The 19,835-nt window shown below is 37.2% G+C and overlaps 1 protein-coding gene and 1 non-coding gene across 3 annotated transcripts in view; both read left to right on the top strand.

Moving 5' to 3' along the window:
* LOC140774583 (eIF-2-alpha kinase GCN2-like) overlaps positions 1-19,296 on the top strand; it is a 33,728-nt gene extending 14,432 nt beyond the window's left edge. The window contains exons 5-10 of one of the 2 annotated variants that reach the window (XM_073117642.1): positions 1,102-1,156; positions 1,349-1,464; positions 1,929-2,116; positions 16,736-16,845; positions 16,926-17,148; positions 18,945-19,296. In XM_073117642.1, the coding sequence (XP_072973743.1) occupies positions 1,102-1,156; positions 1,349-1,464; positions 1,929-2,116; positions 16,736-16,845; positions 16,926-17,148; positions 18,945-18,955 (703 nt within the window). In that variant the 3' untranslated portion in view covers positions 18,956-19,296. Of the gene's footprint in view, positions 1-1,101; positions 1,157-1,348; positions 1,465-1,928; positions 2,117-16,735; positions 16,846-16,925; positions 18,911-18,944 lie in introns of those variants that run through there. The other variant, XM_073117634.1, reaches the window with a different exon arrangement.
* Positions 18,186-18,278, top strand: LOC140777757 (small nucleolar RNA Z266). Its single transcript, XR_012107080.1, has one exon. It is a non-coding gene; the product is annotated as a small nucleolar RNA Z266 (small nucleolar RNA).
* Positions 19,297-19,835: the final 539 nt, after the last annotated feature.

Raw genomic sequence — 19,835 nt, 5'->3', positions numbered from 1 at the left:
CTGGCGTTCGAACGCACTGTGAACGCCTGCATCGCGTTGGCAAATCCAGAGAAGTGGGAAACAGGTGCGTTCGATCGTGTGTTCGAACGTCTGCATCGCGTTCGCAAATTCAGAGGAGCGAACTCGGTGCGTTCGAACGCGGTCGGCGAAAATTGTATTGTTAGGGTTAATTTTGAGTTGTTAGTTAGCCTCTAAAAGGATGTGGATGACAACCAAAGTCATTATTGAATTGAGAATTGAGTTTTGCCTTGCCTCCTTCGTCTTCTTCGCTCCCGTTCTCTCAATCCCCGGCGACGCCGCTTCTAACCTCCCTCGACCGGTCAATCACCCTAGACCCTTAGGGGCGGCCCTCTCCTCCCCCTTCTTCCAATCTATCCATCACTTGCCTTAACCCTTCCATCAACCATAACCCTTTCACCACCACTTTTCACCGGTGCCACCCCATTAACGCCGGTTCTCTACCAACCACCATTACCTAGGATCATGTGCCTCCATCCACGGATCCAAAACAGACCACCCTGACCATCATCCACTAATTGGACGATATCTCGAGATCCCCACAGCCGATTCGCCTGAAACTAGATTCATTGGAAAGCTCTTTTCTGGGGCTACAACATATAAAAATTTCACGTCGATCCGACAGCGGAATATTTCGGGATCTTATTTCAAAGTTTCGTGCCAGATCTAGTCCAAATCAGGAAATTGGAAGAAATCGAACCTTAGCCTAAAGGGGAGAACGTATCAGATGGACAATTTAAGCTTTTAGAATTGGTAAGTTAACAATACGTATGAGTATATGGCATGTATTTACTGTTCTTAGTTTATTCAGAACATTATGGAGATAGATAGATAGATATCTCTTGCTGCTATTCTTTCCTTTTATGATGAATGCTTAATACACCTAGCTATGTTTCTTGCTTATCTACATTTGGTAAGATCCGTCTTAGTCTGGTAAGCTAAACATGAGTGTTAGTTCCCTAACACTATTTGCTTTCTCTTCTTACGGGTTCTCAGTACACTTACCTATTTTTGGTGTCATCTTTAAAGTATGCTTCAATACCTTAGATATATTCATGTATTATCATATGATATATTTCTCAGGGAGGTGATTATCCATTCATCCTTGAACCATCAACATATTGTACGATACCACCAGGTGACATATCATAGAAACCTAATCTAAATTTTGAATGAAGATGAATTATATAACAAGAGTACTTTACGATTGATCAATCAAGACGCTTGCTTTGAGGCTGAAATTTTATCTCTTTATGTATGGAAGTTTAGGGTTCTTGTATGCTTCTAACTATTTTTATTGGCTTAATAATGATTTATATGCGTAAAACAGGCATGGATAGAATCGGGTGTTGCCTATGAAAGCAACAGTTCATGTGGAACCCTATTAGAAGCTGAACAAGCTGACGACTCAATATATTTACACATTCAAATGGAATGTTGTATAAGGTAATTTACCTTTACTAAATTCATAGTGTATATAACCAAGTATTCGCAAGACATTCTACTAAAGGTTTATTAGTTAAATTGATATATTATGACTCATGATCATTTTAGCACAATCCTCTGTACAAATTGGATAATATTTTATAGCATTAATTTATCCAAGTAAACAACAAGCCATTTTTAACAAATACATTGAGTTGTTGCAAGGAGTATAGTGTACACAACAAATACAGAAAAGGTTAAAAGAATTCAAGGAGAAAGGGACATTGTATTATTGTAAAACCTTTTTAACAATATCCTAGAATATGCGAATAGATAGATGTATCCTACCAATTTTAGAAAATAAATTTTACATTTGTGGTTTATACTGTTGGACAACCTTATTTATTCAGTTTGTTGTTCAAGCATTCTCATAGAATTATTTCACTAGTATTTATTTGTTTCTCAATATCTTTTGTGTTTCAAAGGACTCTAAAGGACATGCTTGGTCCAGAAAACAGTCTTTTGGGCGAGGAAGTAGCATGGCGTGTGTTCTACCAAATTCTAAAAGGACTGGAGCATATACATCATCATGGCATCATTCATGGTGATCTCACCCCGAGTAATATTTTCCTTGATGCTAATGACAATGTAAAGATTGGAGACTTTGGTCTAGGTAAGTGCTACCATGCATTTATATTTTGATTATCTGTTATTTTGTGACCTTAGAATTAGTTTGAACTGATTACAAGAATAAGTTTTATTGTTCTCTTTTTATAGTTTCTATATCTACTCTTCTTTACTTTATAAGGAGTCAGTTGTTTAATATTCTTCATAAAAACCAAATTGTTACTATATCGCCCCAAATATTTGAGTTGTCTGCTGCTTAATCTTGTTGGACAAGTATTAGATCTATGCAAATGGGTTACTATATTTGCCCTCAAATGATTATGTCTTAATAGTCTATTAGTCTTCCAGCTTGAAGATTTTCTCCACCGTGAAGTACTTTTTGATAGGATTTCTCTTGTGCTGCATGCACCTACATAAAGTAAATAGTGTGCTTTTGCATGTGGAGAGGCAAGAACATATTAAGTTTATTGGTTGGTAAGAAAAGAGAAAAGGAAAAGGAAAAAGAAAAAGAAGAGACTATAGCCTCGGAACCTGACAAAGTCCAGATTTACAGGGAGCAAGGAGATTTTATAAATGAAGTAAACAACTGATCTTATGTTGTGGGTACATTCCACCTATGTCGGCCATTACATTAAGCCTCAATCAGTGCAAGTGTTCTTCTGTCTTATAATGCCTTTCTTTTGTCCAAAAGTGCCTTGATATGTCTCTAAAGCTGTAACTAGTGCATTTGAATGTTTTATTTAGCAGCTTACTGCAAAGATTTGTTCAATCCTACTTGAGAACAACTTGGTTTTTTTTAATTGCCAAATACATGCTATTTTACAATTTTCCATGATGACATCTGTCTCTACTTAATTTATGAACATGTGGGATATCTGGTTGAAGAAAAATTGGACCACCTTTGGTATAAGGTAGAACTTAAAGTGGAGGTTGTTGCTTATTGCATGAAGTTATATAGTATGCTCGAAATAAAATCTTACTTTAAATAGTAAGAATAGAGAAATTTAATATGATTGGAGAAGAGGTGAGAGAACACTTGAGCGAACCAAATGGAGTTGCACACAAAAGTATAATATTTAATTTATACACAGAAATATAATATTTAATATGATCATATAAAAAGTATGAATTATAAGAGAAATAAAAATATGAATGAACCTACTCACTTGAGTTTAAACAAATTGACTAAAATCTCTCGTCCTCATGATATACTTTGCTAGTCTTTTTTTATTGTATTAGTTATTTATTTTCATTAAAATAATTTTTTTGTATGTCGCGTTCGAATGCGAAAGGGGGTGGTGCGTTCGAACGCCTGCATCAATTCGCAAAAACAGATAACGCGAAATGTATGTTCGAATACGATTGGGCACGTTTGAATGCCTGCATAAGTTCGTATCCACAGAGAACGTCTTTTGTGCATTTGAATGCGGTCGGTCTTATTCAAACGCGATCGGTGGGAGTCCACTAGAATTAGGGTTAATAATTATTATTTTGGCTTGTTGGCTAGTCTCTATAAAAATATGGATAACAGCCAAAATTATTATGATGAATGAATATTAGTTTCTAATTTTTATCCTCTCTCTAGTTTCTCTATCCTAATCTCCTTTCTCCATCTTCACCAACTAGCCACCTCTACCGTTGGCAAGGTCTTATCTAACTTCTAATCTTTCTCGTTTGTCGAGTCCTCTCTCCTCCTTGGGATCTCGACCACTTCTTCCCCTTCGTCCTTATCCCTTAAATTACATTAACCATCTACTCTCATCTCTATTATCATCCATAACCCTAATATCCACTTCATCCGTCACCACCACCATCATCCCCACTCTATGATGTTTTCGTCCCAGTTGTAGTTTGAAGCTGTGAAGGGCATAAATATGAAAAACGTAGATTAGAAAGTTACGGATCGATCAACCTTAGTTCCGTAATTTGCTGACTATGGGAGAATATTCTCTCGATTGCGCAGACTATTTTCTGCAATCAATCCAGATCTTAAAGCGATTGTTCTGTAACCTACCATTGGTATCAGAGCTTGATGAACCTCGAATCTCCATTAAAAGTGGAGATAAGGAAGATGGCATCAACAAGGAGATCAATGGAGAGCACATTGACAAAGAAAGACTCAATCCACGATAACCCTAATCGTAAGGCTAATTCCTTTGGGGCGGCTACGGTAAGACCGAGTCAATCAACATTTATGGGAGTGAAGATGGACTTGGCGGATGAACTTAGGGGCATGTTTCAAACATTGCCGCATCGGGTGGACACAATACAGAATAATCATAATGCCTTGAAGGAATATGTCATGAATCGATCGGTTCCGTCATCTTTTCGACGAAGATCGGTGCCTTAAGAAGGACCAGCTGTGGGACCACATCGAACCGATATCCCACATGTCCAGGTACGACATGTTAATGTCAATGATCCTCTTTTACCTATTCCTACATATCATCCTCCACCTCTAATACACAACTCAAGGCCGGCGATGGTAGAACCCGAGAGGCATGTGACACCGGTGCGCTTTGTCGATGAAGAAAATTGGCACATAGATGATGTTGTTGATCCATTCTAAGATGGAATGGGCATGCTCGAAGATTCAGAGGAGAGCAACAAGCACAACGGTTCAGACCTAAATCAAGGATCTTTCGCAAGCCTGACAATGCTATCCGGTGGAGAACCGCATGCTTAGACTTTGCAAAATTCCAAGGCGGTGATTTGACAGATTGGGTGGGTGGTTCAAGTGGAGCAATTCTTTGATTGTCAAGAGGCAACGGAGGACGCAAAGGTACCGATGGTAAGCTTTCACCTCTAAGGAATAGCATTGTATTGGTATCGATAGGCCATTCGTGGTGGAGGATTTATCGGTTGGGCAAACTTTTGTAAGAGGATTATACGCAGATTTGGGACAACAACATATGAAGATTTTGCTGTCATATTAAGCAAGATAATTTAGAGGACAACCGTATTGGAGTACCAAGCAGAATTTGAAAAAGTTAGTAGTCGTTGCAAGCCATCTTGGCCTGAACTGACATTGATGAGCACATTTATTTTACGGCTGCGGGAGGAAATTCAGGCCGATGTTCGTGCTCTGTTCTACCACTCTTGAAGAGGCCTTTGAGAAGGCTGTAAGGATGGAGCAAAAGTACAAGGCTTTCAAGATGGCAGCAAAAGCAAGTTGGGGCAACTGAGATGAGCGGTATGCGCCTAGAACGCCTGCTGGAAATTTTGCAGGTTTACAAACAGCAGCTGCTAATACTGGAGCACGACCACCCTTAAGACCCTCTTCCGATATTAGAGGAGACACAAGACCTCCCGTTCGAACTCTCACACTTGCCCAGGTGGAGAGAGCGAAAGGCCTTTGCTTTCATCTCCGATCATCAGTGTTTCAAACCGATCGGGAGTGTGATGCTCATTGACGATCTTGAAGGGGACGATAAGGTTGTTGGAGATAGAGAGTATCCAGAGGAAGTCCATGAGGAGGCCATTGAGGAGGGTGTGGAGGAAGATATCCAAGCTGAAATATTGATGCATGCATATTCGGGTGCTTCCGCGCTAAGAACATTGCGGGTAACTTCAAAGGCTAGTTATGAGGGTGTCTTGAGGATTTATAGGAGGATATCACAAACATGCGGCCGGGATTGAGGCGAGATGTGAGGAGTTTTGTTTGTGCTTGCAAAGTCTGTCAAAGGGCTAAGGCAATCACATTAAAATCGGCCGGATTACTTCAGCCTCTACTAATATCGGACCGTATTTGGGAAGACATATCTATGGATTTCATAGAAGGTCTTTCTTTGGCACGTGATTATTCTGTTATTTTTATGGTGGTTGACAGATTGAGTAAGTATGCGTATTTTTTTGTATTGTCATATCAATTTTTAGCCAAGTCAGTGGCTGAAATTTTTGTTAGAGATTTTGCTCGGTTGCATGGCATGCCACGCACGATTGTCTCAGATCGTGATCGTGCATTTGTGAGCGACTTTTGGATGAAGTTATTTCAAATTGCAGGGGACTTGATTTAAGTTCAGTTCGGCCTACCATCCACAGACGGACGGCTAAACCGAGATGGTCAATCGAAGCATTGAGCAATACTTACGGTGCTTTGTTGGAGAGATGCCGAGGTGATATTTGGAATTCTTATTGTGGATGGAGTGGTCTTACAACACTGCCTATTACAGCAATATTGGCATGATTCCGTTCGAGGTGGTGTATGGGCGCACGGCTCTGATATTACGCGCCTATAATCCAGTGGCATTTGCAGATCGGACAGAGGTGGACTTAGCCTTGATGGAAAGAGATGCCACATTGAGAAGGTTGCGTGTTCATTTTAAACTTGTTCAAAATCACATGAAGTTTATGATCGCAGTCATTGGGAGCAGGAGTTTAACATCGGCAGTTGGGTGTTCGTGAGGGTGCAACCGTATCAACAGGTGACCTTGCGTCCGATGCAAAACCAGAAGTTAGCACATTGCTACTTCGGTCCATTTCAGGTGTTAGAGCGTATCGGTCAGGTTGCTTATCATTTGGAGCTGCCTGAGGGGTTGAGAGTACATTGGGAGATCATCAGATTGTTGGATCAGTTCTACCTGAGCCATTGGAGGAGACAAAAATCGTAGAGCCAGTTTGTGTACTTGTTAGGCGCCGATGACATCATGGTACTAGATTGAAGATGGAGGTCTTAGTCGAGTGGCTTGGCAAACTATTCGGCAGGACGACATAGGAGTTAGAGACGAACATCTTGGAGCATTTCCCTGACTTTACATCTTGAGGACAAGGTGGAGGAAGCGCGGTGGGTTGATATACCTTGCTAGCGTATTTTTTTATTGCATTAGTTATTTATTTTTATTAAAATAAATTTTTTGTAGGTCGCATTCGAACTTAGAAGGGGGTGCGTTCGAACGTCTTTGCGAACACATGCATCAATTCGTAAAAATAGAGAACGCAAAATGTGCATTCGAATGCGGTCGGGCGCGTTCGAACGCCCGCGTGCGAACGCCTGCATCAGTTCACATCCACAGAGAACGTCTTTTGTGCATTCGAATGCGGTCGACCTCGTTCGAACGCGATCAGCGGGAGTCCACTAGAATTATGATGGTTAATAATTGTTATTTTGGCTTGTTGGCTAGCCTTTATAAAGGTGTGGATGGTAGCCAAAATTATTATGATGAATGAATATTGGTTTCTATCCTCCTCTATCCTCTCTCTAGTCTCTATGCCCTAATCTTCCTCCTCCCTCTTTACCAACCAGCCACCTCTATCGTTGGCAAGGTCTCGTCTAATTTTTAATCTTCATCGTCTGTCGAGTCCTCTCTCCTTCTTGGGATCTCGACCACTTCTTCTCCTTCATACTTATCCCTTAAACTACATTAACCATCCACTTTTATCTTCATTATCATCCATAACCCTAACATCTACTTCACTCGTCACCACCACCATCATCCCCACTCTATGGTGTTTTCGTCCCAGTTGTAGTTTGAATCTGCGAAGGGCGTAAATATAAAAAACGTAGATCAGGAAGTTACGGATCAATCAGCCTTAGTTTCATAATTTTCTAACTACAAGAGAATATTTGGTAAATATTTTCTCTTGGTTACGTGGACTGCTTCTTGTAATCAATCCGGATCTTGAAGGGATTGTTTTGTAACTTATCACCTCATGCTAAGAGAATTCACCATCGGTGAATCGCAAAGTGGATTCGATTCGATAACAATTCTGATGGAGAAGAAAGAAGAAGAAAAAGAGAAGGAAGAAGAGGGTTAGGGTAAGTGAAAGAAAGGGATCTAGGGTTTTTATTTATATGGGGGGTTTTGATTTTGACTCGGAATCAATCGAGTCGGTCGAGAAACTCGTTGCCACTCCTCTTGCCGCATAACAGTGAGGGGGAGGGAAGGGGGTGCATGTGCAGTCATGTGTGCCCCCTCGTTTTTTTTACCGCACGTGCACCCTCTATTTTCTTTATTATTACAATTATTACCAACAAAAAAAAACTTCGTCGAAATTAAAACTAACATAATAAAAGGATAAGGTAATACCGGAATAATCACTATGTAGATTGAGGAAGTAGCTTTAGATCTTTCTCTCGTATTTCATCTTCACACTTCCAAGTTGCTAATTCCGGCTTGTGCTTTTTCATAAGATTTTCACGAATATAATTACCTTGTTGCATCTTTACGATTTTTATATATTGCTCCTCATAAGATAAATTTTTTCGGATCTCCAAAAGCTCGACATCAATCACGTGATCAACACTAGGCATATATTTTCTCTAGACACATGAAAAACATTATTGATCTTGGCCAACCTAAATGGCAATGCTACTTGATATGCCACATCTCCAATCCGCTCTAGCCCTCAAAAGATCTAAATAAATGAGGACTCAACTTGCCTTTCTTGCTAAACTTGATCAATCCTTTCCAATGTGACACCTTAAAAAAAACCATGTCTTCCAACTGAAACTCTAGATTTTCTTTTCGACTGTTTGCATAACTCTTTTGATGACTTTGAGTTGTCAGAAGTTTTTCTTTAATTTTTATAATCTTCTGTGACATTTAGTACCAGATCTAGACTCAACAACTGTCTCTCACTAATCTCATAGCAACAAAGCGGAGATCTGTACCCTACCATACAACGCCTCATAAGGTGCTAATCTTAAATTGGAATGATAGTTATTATTGTAAAAGAATTCCATGAGGGAAGATGGTCATCCCAATTTCCTTTCCACTCCAAGGAATAAGCTTGTAGCATATTTTTGAGAGTTTGGATAGTTATCTTGGATTGTAAATTAGTTTACGGGTGATAAACTGAATTGAATTTTAATCGTGTTCTGATAGCTGAATGTAGACTCCGCTAGAAATTAGAAACAAACTTACTGCATATGATTGTTCACTTTTGATGTGATGTCACCTTTATCTCTAAGCGTTTGAAATCCTCAATTATGCATTGATGACAAGTGAGTGCTGCTAAGCTTCCCTCTGATATTTTTTTGCTCAAAGCATCTGCAACCACATTCGCCTTCTCTGGATGATAATTGATGCTGACATCATAATCCTTCATCAACTTTAGCCACCTATGTTGCCACAAGTTAAATTCTTTTTAGATGAAGATATACTTGAGGCTTTTGTGATTAGTGAAAATTGTACAAGATTCTCTATAAAGATAGTGACGTTAAATCTTTAGTGCAAAAACCACTATAGCCAACTCAAGGTCATGAGTAGGGTAATTTTTCTTGTGAACCTTAAGTTGGGCTATCACCTTCTCGTGTTGCATCGATACGCAAGCCAAACCTTGACGAGACGCATTACTGTAAATCACGAAGTTTCTTCCTTTATTTTTTTTATTATTACATTATGCATAGTGATGATCAGCTGTGGATCTTCTCATCCTTACTTTATCAACCTACCCTCTCTCTCTCTCCCTCTCTTTTTTTCTCTTGCCTCTTGGTTCTCCTAAAAGCATCGTCTCCACCCTCTGCTTCTTTGTTGACTTTTGCACCTCTCGCTATCGTCGGTCAAATCCATCGCCATACAAAATGTACTTTGTGATAATCTTCTACTAAGCAAGTTAGCAGTAGAATAGCATATGTTCTGATAATAAAAGAGCAATAAACAATATTACAGTCTACAAATAAGATGGCTATTTACTTTGAAGTCAACAAGATTAAAATATAAATACTAAGGCCACTTAAGGATGATATATTCAGAAATTGTGTCTTATAGATTTTGTCACATGAATTTTAGTGTTGAAGATTCTTAAGGTGTATATCGATTATATAAGAAATTATGCACATTTGTCAAACCACTCTTAGGCGATCTTTGGTTTGTGTATAACCCTTAAATGATATTTATAGTATGGCACCCTAGAGAGGTGCCCCTAACTATGATAGAAAACATGCATAAACTAAAGTTATGTATGTTGCCAGAGCTTGTGCATTTTTAGATAGTGATTAATGTTTGATTAGTACTCATAAATTAGAGAGGGTCGACGCAAACAATAATGGTAAGGAAGAACAAGAAAAAGAAGAGGAAGGAGGGGGCACTAGTTGTGTGAAGGAAGAGGGATCTAGGATTTGACAAATTGGATTTGAAAATCTAATGTGTTGGTCAGATATTTCATAACCACCCTCTCCTCGTGTAACGAGCGAGGGGAGAGGGAGGCAGGTCTCGTGCAGCACACATGACTCTTTCAGTTATTACACAATCTACACAAGTACAAACTAGGAACTAAGTTAGCTGATTGCAAAAATTCATAAATTATAATTGTTTAATAACTATGAATTTCATAATAAAACTGCGAAACAGAAAATATAAGTATTCAATAATTGCAAATAACATAAAACTACAAAACATAAAAATAACTATAAAGTATATAATAAACTAAGACACTTGCAAAAATACCAAGTGTGGACTCAGGGTTCCTAGTTTCGGCCGATCCCAACCGAAACGGGTGGGAACGGGTCTGATCCGGATTCGACCCGGGGGACATCAAACCTGCCTCTCTCCCTTTTCTCTCTCTCTCTCTCTCTTTTCCTCTCTTTCTCTCTTTTCTTTCTTTCTTTCTTTCTCTCTTTCTCACGGATCTTTTACTCTCTTTTTCACTGACGACTAAGTAGTGAGTAGATCTCCGTCTCTCCGGTGACGTTCTCCGACGACCTCGATCTCCAGCGACCTTCGATAAGTTTTTTTTTCCATTGTGTAGCAGTTGCAGCAGTGCAGCAGCTGCTGCGCACCTGCAGCAGCAGCAGACTACTGCTGCTGCTTCTCAGCACAGCAGCAGCAGCTTCTCTGCTACAGCAGCACCTAGTGCTGCTTATGCAATTATGCCTCATAAATTTTAAATTATTTTATATTTTATTTTGATTTTTGTTTATGTTTTTTAGTTGCAGTCTTGCAGAGCTAAAATATTAATGGCTCCAAAAGAGAAGTCATATGATACCGACATTGGGTGGCAACATTGTAGCACTATTGGGCAAGATAAAAGGCGCGTTAAATGCAACTAGTGTGGAAAGAAAATGAGTGGTGGTGTCAGCCGTTTGAAAGAATATTTAGTTGGAAGACAAGGAAATGTAGCAGCTTACACTTAAGTGTCTTTGGAAGTTAGAAAGCAGATGTTGGCTCATTTAATTGGCAAAAAGAAGGATAAACAATCTGCACAATAAAGAGAGTCAATGATTCGTGAAGAATTGATGCATAATCTTGTACACATTGATTATGATAGCAGTGAGCAAAGTGAGGAGGATGAGGAGGAGAGACAGATGAGGAGGGCAATAAAAGAGAGCAGAAATATGTATAGAGAAGAGGAAGAGATGAGAAGAAGCACTGATGGTAACTTTCAGAGATTTAGATCAGTTAATATACGAGGAGAGAGAGAATATGGGGCAGCAGTTCTACCCATAGGACTCCTGGTGTTACAGCAGAGTCTGAAAATATTGGACCAATGGATACATATCTTCAGAAAAAAAGGGTCGTACACAGACTTCAATCAAGATAGCTCTCAAAGGAATTAAAAATGCAAAGAAACACATTGGTAGAGCTATCTCTAAATTTTTCTTCTACAACCATATATTCTTTTCAATGTAGCTGATAGCCCTTACTATCACACTATGTGAATGCTATACAATCAGTAGGGTCTGGTGTTCCCCCTCCTAGTTTAAATGATATTGTTACTAAATATCTTGATTCAGAGGTAGATGAACTTCATACTTATATTGAGACATTTAAACGGTATTGGGATGAATTTGGTTGTACACTGATGTGTGATGGGTGGAGTACACAAAACAGAAGAAATATAATTAATTTCTTAGTGTACTCTGGCATGGGGATAATATTTTTGAAGTCTGTGGATGCTACTGCTAATTTCAAAAATGCAGATTATATTTGTCTGTTGATGGATGAGGTAGTACAAGAAATCAGTGAAAAAAGAGTAGTCCAAGTGGTTACTGATAATGGGGCAAATTATAAAACTGCTGGAAATTTACTAATGATTGAAAGACCTCATTTATATTGGACGCCATGTGCTGCACATTGTATTGATCTGATGTTAGAGGATATTGTAAAAGAGTCTGAAATTGACATGGTCATATGTGAAGGTCAGAAGTTAACAAATTTTATATATAACCATGGTTGGGTTCTTAATTTACTCAAGCAAATGACTGGTGTTAGGGAGATCATCAGACCCGGCGTCACTAGATTTGCCACTCACTTTTTAGCTACAAGGATGATATTATGCGAATGTTTACATCATAGGAGTGGTTTATGAAAATTAAGAATATGAAACCTAAAGATAAATCTTTAGGTGAAACTTTGAAAAATATGATTCTTGGAAATACATTTTGGGATAATATTATAATTGCCACCGTAGTATTTGAGCCTCTTATCAAAGTATTAAGACTTCTAGACAGTGATGACAAGTCTGAGATGGGTTTCTTATATGAGGCAATGGACATAGTTAAAGAATCAATAAAAAAAATATAGACCAAAGTTATAGGAAGTGGTGGAAGATGATTGATTCTAGATGGAACAAACAACTACATAGAGATATACACGCTGCTGGTAAGCATGCTTTTAAGTTTTAAGTTTTAATTTACTTTTATTTATGAATATTTAAAAATTTGAGTGCTTACAAATTTTAAATTTCTACAGGGTATTTTTTTAATCCAAGATTTCAATTCTCTAAAAATGTCAATAATGATAGTGAAGTCTTGTTAGGGGTTAGAAAGGTAATCAGCAAGTTTGAGCCCGATATTCATAAACAAATCCTGTGCGATAAAGAAGTAAGTTATGATTTAATTAAATAATTTTATTATTATTTGTTTCAAGTTTTAACTTTCAATAATCAATATAATCAATAAGCTAATAATATATTTCTAATTTCAGATGGAGAGATATAGATTGAGAGCTGGGCAATTTAGTACTGCTAAAGTTGCTGCAGCTATATCTCATAACACTCCAGCTGAATGGTGGTCTATTTATGGATGGGAGGAGGCATCAAATTTGACACTAATAGCAAAGAAGATTTTAAGTCAAACTGTGTCTTCATCACAGTGTGAAAGAAATTGGACTACTTTCTCCTTAATCCACACAAAAACACGCAACCGATTGACAATGGAAAGATTGGAGAAATTAGTTTTTTGTCATTATAATATGAGATTGATGGAGAGAAATTTAAGAAGAAAAGCAGAAAATGAACAATTGATTGATTTAAATCATATTTTTGATGAAGAAGACCCCTTGACTCCATGGATCAGAGAAATAGAGTACAGGTTATTAGATGACAGAGATAACCCATGGTTAGATGAAATATTGGGAGAGACCACGACGAGGGCAAAGGCTGGTACGAGTCATTCAGCAGCGAGAGATAGTATACCTAATAGTATTAGTCATAGTCCTGATGATACATATGGTGGTAAGATCATTCCATCTACATTTGTTGAGGAAAGTCAAGGAGGCATAACGAGTGAAGACAAAGAAATTGAGGATATATATACATATCAGCGACGTCGTTATAAGATGCATTTTGGTTCCTATGATTATGGTACATCGAGTATTTATTGTTTGGAGCCATCACAAGATCCATATGCTAGTTATTATCCTTAGTATCCTCAGTATTCTCAGGCACAAGATCCAAATGCTGGTTATTATCCTCCTCAAATGCAAGTCACACAACAAGATCCATACAATATAACTAGTAATGATGGAATCACTTTTTGGAGCATCAGGTCTCAAACATCAATATTTACAAACTTATGATGATTATGATGATGAAGATTATAGAAATTTACGAGAACCAGCTCGGTATTCAACAAAGTTTTAAATTTTGAGTAAGTTAATACATTTTTTTAAGTTTTTAGACTTCATATGTGAGTAATTTTTGTTTTCTTATTTTTTGTTATTTTTTTCAAATTTTTCTGCATTTTTAAATAATATTTAGAATTTTATATAATTAAAAAATAATCCGATCCGATACGAACGGCCGATACGTATCGTTTTTTTGGACGGCCGATACCGATACCGATCCCGATCCCAATATTGGGAATCTTGCTTGAAATATTAAAAGAAGGATCCCATGAGCCAATGACCATAGCTCAGTCAGTAGAATTTACTCAAAAGTCAAATAAATCTCCAAATTCAGCGATATAAAATAACAATTACACTAAGCATGCTTATATAACAATAACTACACAAGTAATAACAATGAAAGTCATATCTCATTACATGCCTGGTATCAATATATTGAATTTTTAATAATAATAATGTCATATGTCTCAATTGAGTCAATGCTCTGTGAATCTACATTTATTAAAAGTCACATTGAGATAGTGCTTGGGTCTTTTCCTCATATTAAAGTCATTACGAGATGTCACTATGTGATAAATGCATAACGTCTTTCCTCTAAGGGTTACTAGAAGATGTCACTGTGTGATAAACTCACCTCTTCTTTTTCACTAATAGTTGAGAGAGATTAGAATCACCGCATAAATTTTTTTGATCTAACTTGGGACTAGTCTCTAACCCTCTTCTTGTCGTGTAAATTTTTCTTGTAAGTTATTACATAGGGTTATATAAGGGAAAAGTTAATTGTCGAGGAAATCGCGTTTCTTCCATAAAGAAAAAAGTGAAATAGTGGCATTACAACGAAAGTACCAACAAAGGGCATCAACGACACGAGGCCTCATTGTAACGCTGATCCGAAGTTACTAGCTAATGAGTTTCACCTATGAAGCCACGAACACAATAATTAAAGTATTTAGATCTACACTATTAAACTCTAATTAATTTAGAGGTATGGAAGACGACTCATGGGTGAGTTGCAGAGCACTCTTTGATTGATTCAGCGAAGTTTCATTGGTCAAATCTAATGACACATACTAACTAGGTCAAGAGGAGGAGAAGAAGGGAAGAGAACGAGGACAGAGGTGGTTGCAGTGTAGAAAGGGCGGATTAGGGTTAGCTAGGTCTTTTATAGAGTTGGGTTAGAATTTGATTTGTGCCTTGGATGCGCAATCAGCACATTAGGGGGAATCCATGTCTCACCGAGGAATATGCGGCCATCTCCTCGTCGTGTAATGAGCGAGAGAAGAGGGAATGTGGGTCACCTGCACCGCACATGATTTTTTTCTTGTTCCTACAAAAGGTAAATTTAAATCATGGTCAAAACAAAGGGTCAATATGGTTAGAGACTATGTACAAAGAAAAATAATTAATTTGGCTTATGCTCGGTAAAGATAAGCATGCTAGAAGGCCACACCTAAGATAAATTTACAATTTCAAAAACCTTACATATATAGGCTAAAGAAAGAAAGTGCTCATCGAGACACATGGGCAAGTGAAATGAAAAAGGTTTAAATATATTTTACCCATTTGTAATTATGCCCATAATCACTTTGTCTCCTATTTTAAAATGTCTCAAACCTGGCTTTGATACCACTTGTCACGGACAAAGTCTTTGAGATAGACAACGACCGCGCGGCACCCAACTTTCAAGTAGCAAAGTTAAGTCAGCCGTTCGCTTCCCAAGCGATGCACCTGTTTTTGGATTGCGACAAAGCAAAGACAAGCAAAATACAAGGTTTGGCAAACAAGTTTGCGATTCTCTATTAATTGGAAAAGAAGTTACAAGACATGCCAACGACAAGAAATTTAAAGGGGCAGGATAGCTATCGAGGGCAAAATGAACACCATTGAACCAGTGGCACTTCGGTTGCGAAGCTGGCTCACTTAATGCTTCTCGATAGTTCTATGAGTAAGGTGAGATTGTTAGATTTTCTGTCTAATGGTCCCATTTTAGTCATAAGTATAAAATTGTAAATTTTTGAAGTACATGAAGGTAAAATAATTTTTGGCATAAATACAGAGAGATAAAATACATTTAACCCAATAAAAAAACATAGCTACATTGATTAGAGATTGAAGTCTTATATGACTGACTATAGTACACAAGGATAACAAAGATATCTATGACTGGAAATCCATGGTTCACAGGTATGGAATATGGTTTGTAAACCTTTTCAGAGAAGGGAGGATTATCCTGATTAGTCTTGATGAGAATCAAAAAGATCTAGCTTCCGCTAGTGAATCATCAGGAATGTCTAGAAATGATCAATGCAGAGATGTCTTTGTGATAGACAGATACATGACCCTAAGCCATGAGCATGCACCAAAGTAGAAGTGATTGGTGACCTTGATGGGAAGATAGGCAGTTTAGATCCAAATATCTTGATTAATTGACAAACTTAGTTTCTACCATGGAGTGGCAGAAATATATTTGAATATAATGTTTAGAATTGATAGGACATCTATATAATCAGCCTACAGTGTTAAGATTTTGTATTATCAGTTAGATTTCTGCTCTAAACCTCTGATTGGAAGACCCATTCTAGGTAAGTGGAGAACAGTCAAAGGATAGGTCATCCGTTCTAATTTTATAATGGTTCAACCTAGGGAAAGAAGGTTCCTGTGAAGGATGCTTAGCCTGAGGTTCAGGACAGCTCTCTCTCGTAGCCAACTTAGACTCCTAGACAGGGACCTAAGAAAGTAAAGAGTTAATTAGATTGTACTCCAGACATCTAAATTGCCATGTTTTTATCCTGTTAGAATAATATTTATTTTCTATGAACTTTTCATTATTTCTTGTTAATTATGCAAACTTATGTTTAAATGTTTAATATTATGCATAGCGAGGAGGATCTTTTCAGATCATGACACGCAGATCCCTAGTGAGACACCCCTGCACGGTACGTCATTTTATATTGCACCGGAGACCAGATCTGGGCCTATGACTGAGAAGGTTACTACAAATACCTTATATAATTACTAAATGTTTCCCTTTGCAAACTATTATAGAATATATTTTTGATGTCTTTGTAGGTTGACATTTACTGCATGGGAGTCATTTTTTTTGAGCTATGTTTCCCCTTCTCTACTGAAATGGAAAGGAGAATTGTCCTATCTGATTTGAGGGAAAAGAATATCCTTCCAACCGAATGGACTACACATTACCCACAGCAAGCCGACATTTTGAGGCGGTTATTATCTGCTAGTCCATCATGTCGCCCAACTGCCACAGAGACATTACAGTTGCTACCCTTTGGTGAGTATATAAAGTTACATTAGGAAATAGTATAATTTTTCAATCTATTAGAATATAAGATAAAATAACCATTCTATAATTAGCTGAGATCCTCCTTAGGGGAGGTGGAGATATCTTTCAGCTTGGAGATCACCATTAAGCGCATATAAAATATACAGTAGTAATTGAAGGAGGAAGAATTACAGAAAATAAAGGAAAAATCCAAAAGCTACAACCAAAATGGGTGGTGGAAGTAATCTCACATTGAGTTTTTCTAGAGGAGATTAATGGGGAGGATGTTGTGGCGGAGAGGGGCAGTGAGGAGCTTTGGCCGAAAACGGTGAAGGAGCTAGAGTAGTGAACTACCACAGGAGGAGGGCAAGGTGGTTGTGCAAACTGAGGAGATGAGATTCTTTGGTGTGAAAATGGCTTTAGGTTGGCAAGATTACTTTGATAGGGTCCTTAGTGTAGTTAACTTTACTTGTGCGCCTTGTTAATTTAGTTAATGAATCTAACAGTAGGGTATGTTCAGCAAATATTTTCTAAAACGTAAGGTGCGAATTATAAGTATTGAGAGCAGAGGGTGTAAACAACAGATACAAGAATAGGTAGGTTATTAGTTTCAGATTTTCCTAAATCTAAAATTCATTAAGTAGAGAAATACTGAAATCAGTTTTATATCAATTTGCTTCTGTTGCATTTTCTTAAGAACAATATTGTCCGAGCATCAGAGTTTTTTAACTATACATGAGAGATATTTAGACTAAAGAAATCTCAAGGTTAAAATATTAGATTTCCTCTTTTATCGATAGTTATGGCTTTTTTATATTTGAAAAATTGTTTTTCCTCAAATCAGTCACATGCCATGTAATCTTTTCTTATTAATACCTGGGTATGAAATTTTTTGTTGTCAATCTGTTGTGGGTTTGAGATACCCACATTATGAACATTGGGAGTAATTTGTTTATTTTTCTTCTTTAATTTTCTTTTAACCTACCCTATATCCCAATTGTTATACATATTCTTTTACTTGGCTTCCATACATGTTCATAGCCATTGTATGGCAGGAGTAATGAATGAATTAGATGTGTGAAGGATAGTTTCATATAAGCTAAACATCTGAGGCATATCAATTTTCTGACCTGCCATTTGGACATATTATTTCGTGAATTCCTTTAGAATTTGACATCTCACACTACAGGATACGTCAATACTGATAGGATGAATCTCTCTTTTTCCCAATTGTGGACTTGGTTCAAGAACTTGCACCTAAGTTTGTTTAGCTTGAAATATAAGCTCCTTTTTGGATGCCTTTTTCTTTTTCTCAATTGCAGATGAATCTTAATTTCCATATGTCATGTTCTTTTCATGTTCCTTTTGGATATTTGGCATTGTAACCATAAGAATGATTTCGTTACTGTTTATTTAGTTTATTTTCTTTGCACTCATCTCTCTACGTGGCGCTTCCTCCCATGATCTATGATGATGCTGTATCCATCTCTTATATTTGTATTACACTCATTCACATATATCCTCGATTCCGACCCTACTTCTAGCTGTTATATTTCTGAAGACTGAAGCAGGGTGGGTATATGTGTTGAACCGTGAATTTCGGAAATGAAAATAAATGTAGAATAGTAATTAATCAACTGATCTGTGGTCTATGCACACTTGTTAGACAGTTTGGAATATGTAGGTTCTAATATATTTTAGTTACCTTTGTCTAATGGATAACACTTATTATTTGTTTATTGTTTCTAATAGCACCACATTATGGTTGTAAGAAAAAGTTTAATTCATTTGGCTGCTGAACTCAGGAATTTGGTGAACTGAAGATGTAAGGTTGCTAGTTGGATGTTAGCCCGGAAGCATCAAGCTTTTTAGCTCAAGTCAGAAGAATGTCGAAGCTGTGTGCCATAATTTTGTTGTAAATCCTCAAGTTGCTGTTGGCGAAATAGGTAGAAAAAAGCAGGGCAGAATATTATATGGGTCAAAAGGCGTTTAAAATTCTTCCCAACCAAAAAAAAATAAAAAATAAAAAAATCTTCCCAACCATTTTGATTTGTTTTCTTTCTTTTTTGAGAACACCTTGATCTTTTGATTTGTTTCCAAGAAATCTCTCATTTGTTCAGTTTGTTCTGACATTGCCTTCAAATTTACATAACAATGATTCAATCAAATAAATACAGCTCAAAGCAGAATATTGGCCAATTTGCACTCAGGGAACTCCAAAACAGTGTTACTGTATGACATCACATAGGTTTAAAAGGAAGATGAGCAGATTGTTGAGCTTCCCCATTTAGCACAATTTTAAGAATGTTAAGAGTTTAAATTTTATTTTAGGGGGTTGCTGCATAAAATATGTGGGATTTACAGTACATAAGAAAGTTAAACCTTATATACAGAGTCAATGGGTTAGTCTTATTGGACCAAAATAGCTCATATTACTTTTGTCAATATTCGAAATTAGAATCATAACTGGCCTCAATATATTTGAGATACATGAAGTTTTAATAATATATTTTTTTAAGTCTGCAATGATAAGAAATTTACGGATACCTAATTATAATAAATATATTCCAACAATAATAAAAATGATTGAAGTAATAGATAATTTAGATCATAATGACTATTGCAATTGAAAGTTAAACGGGTAATTTTTAAATGGAGGTAAGGTCTTATAATATTTCGTTCAGTCACCACACTGA

Source organism: Typha angustifolia, chromosome 2 (assembly GCF_048772165.1).
Source record: "Typha angustifolia cultivar Huaian chromosome 2, ASM4877216v1, whole genome shotgun sequence".
NCBI classification, from domain to species: domain Eukaryota; kingdom Viridiplantae; phylum Streptophyta; class Magnoliopsida; order Poales; family Typhaceae; genus Typha; species Typha angustifolia.
This window is presented reverse-complemented; position numbering and strand designations above follow the sequence as displayed.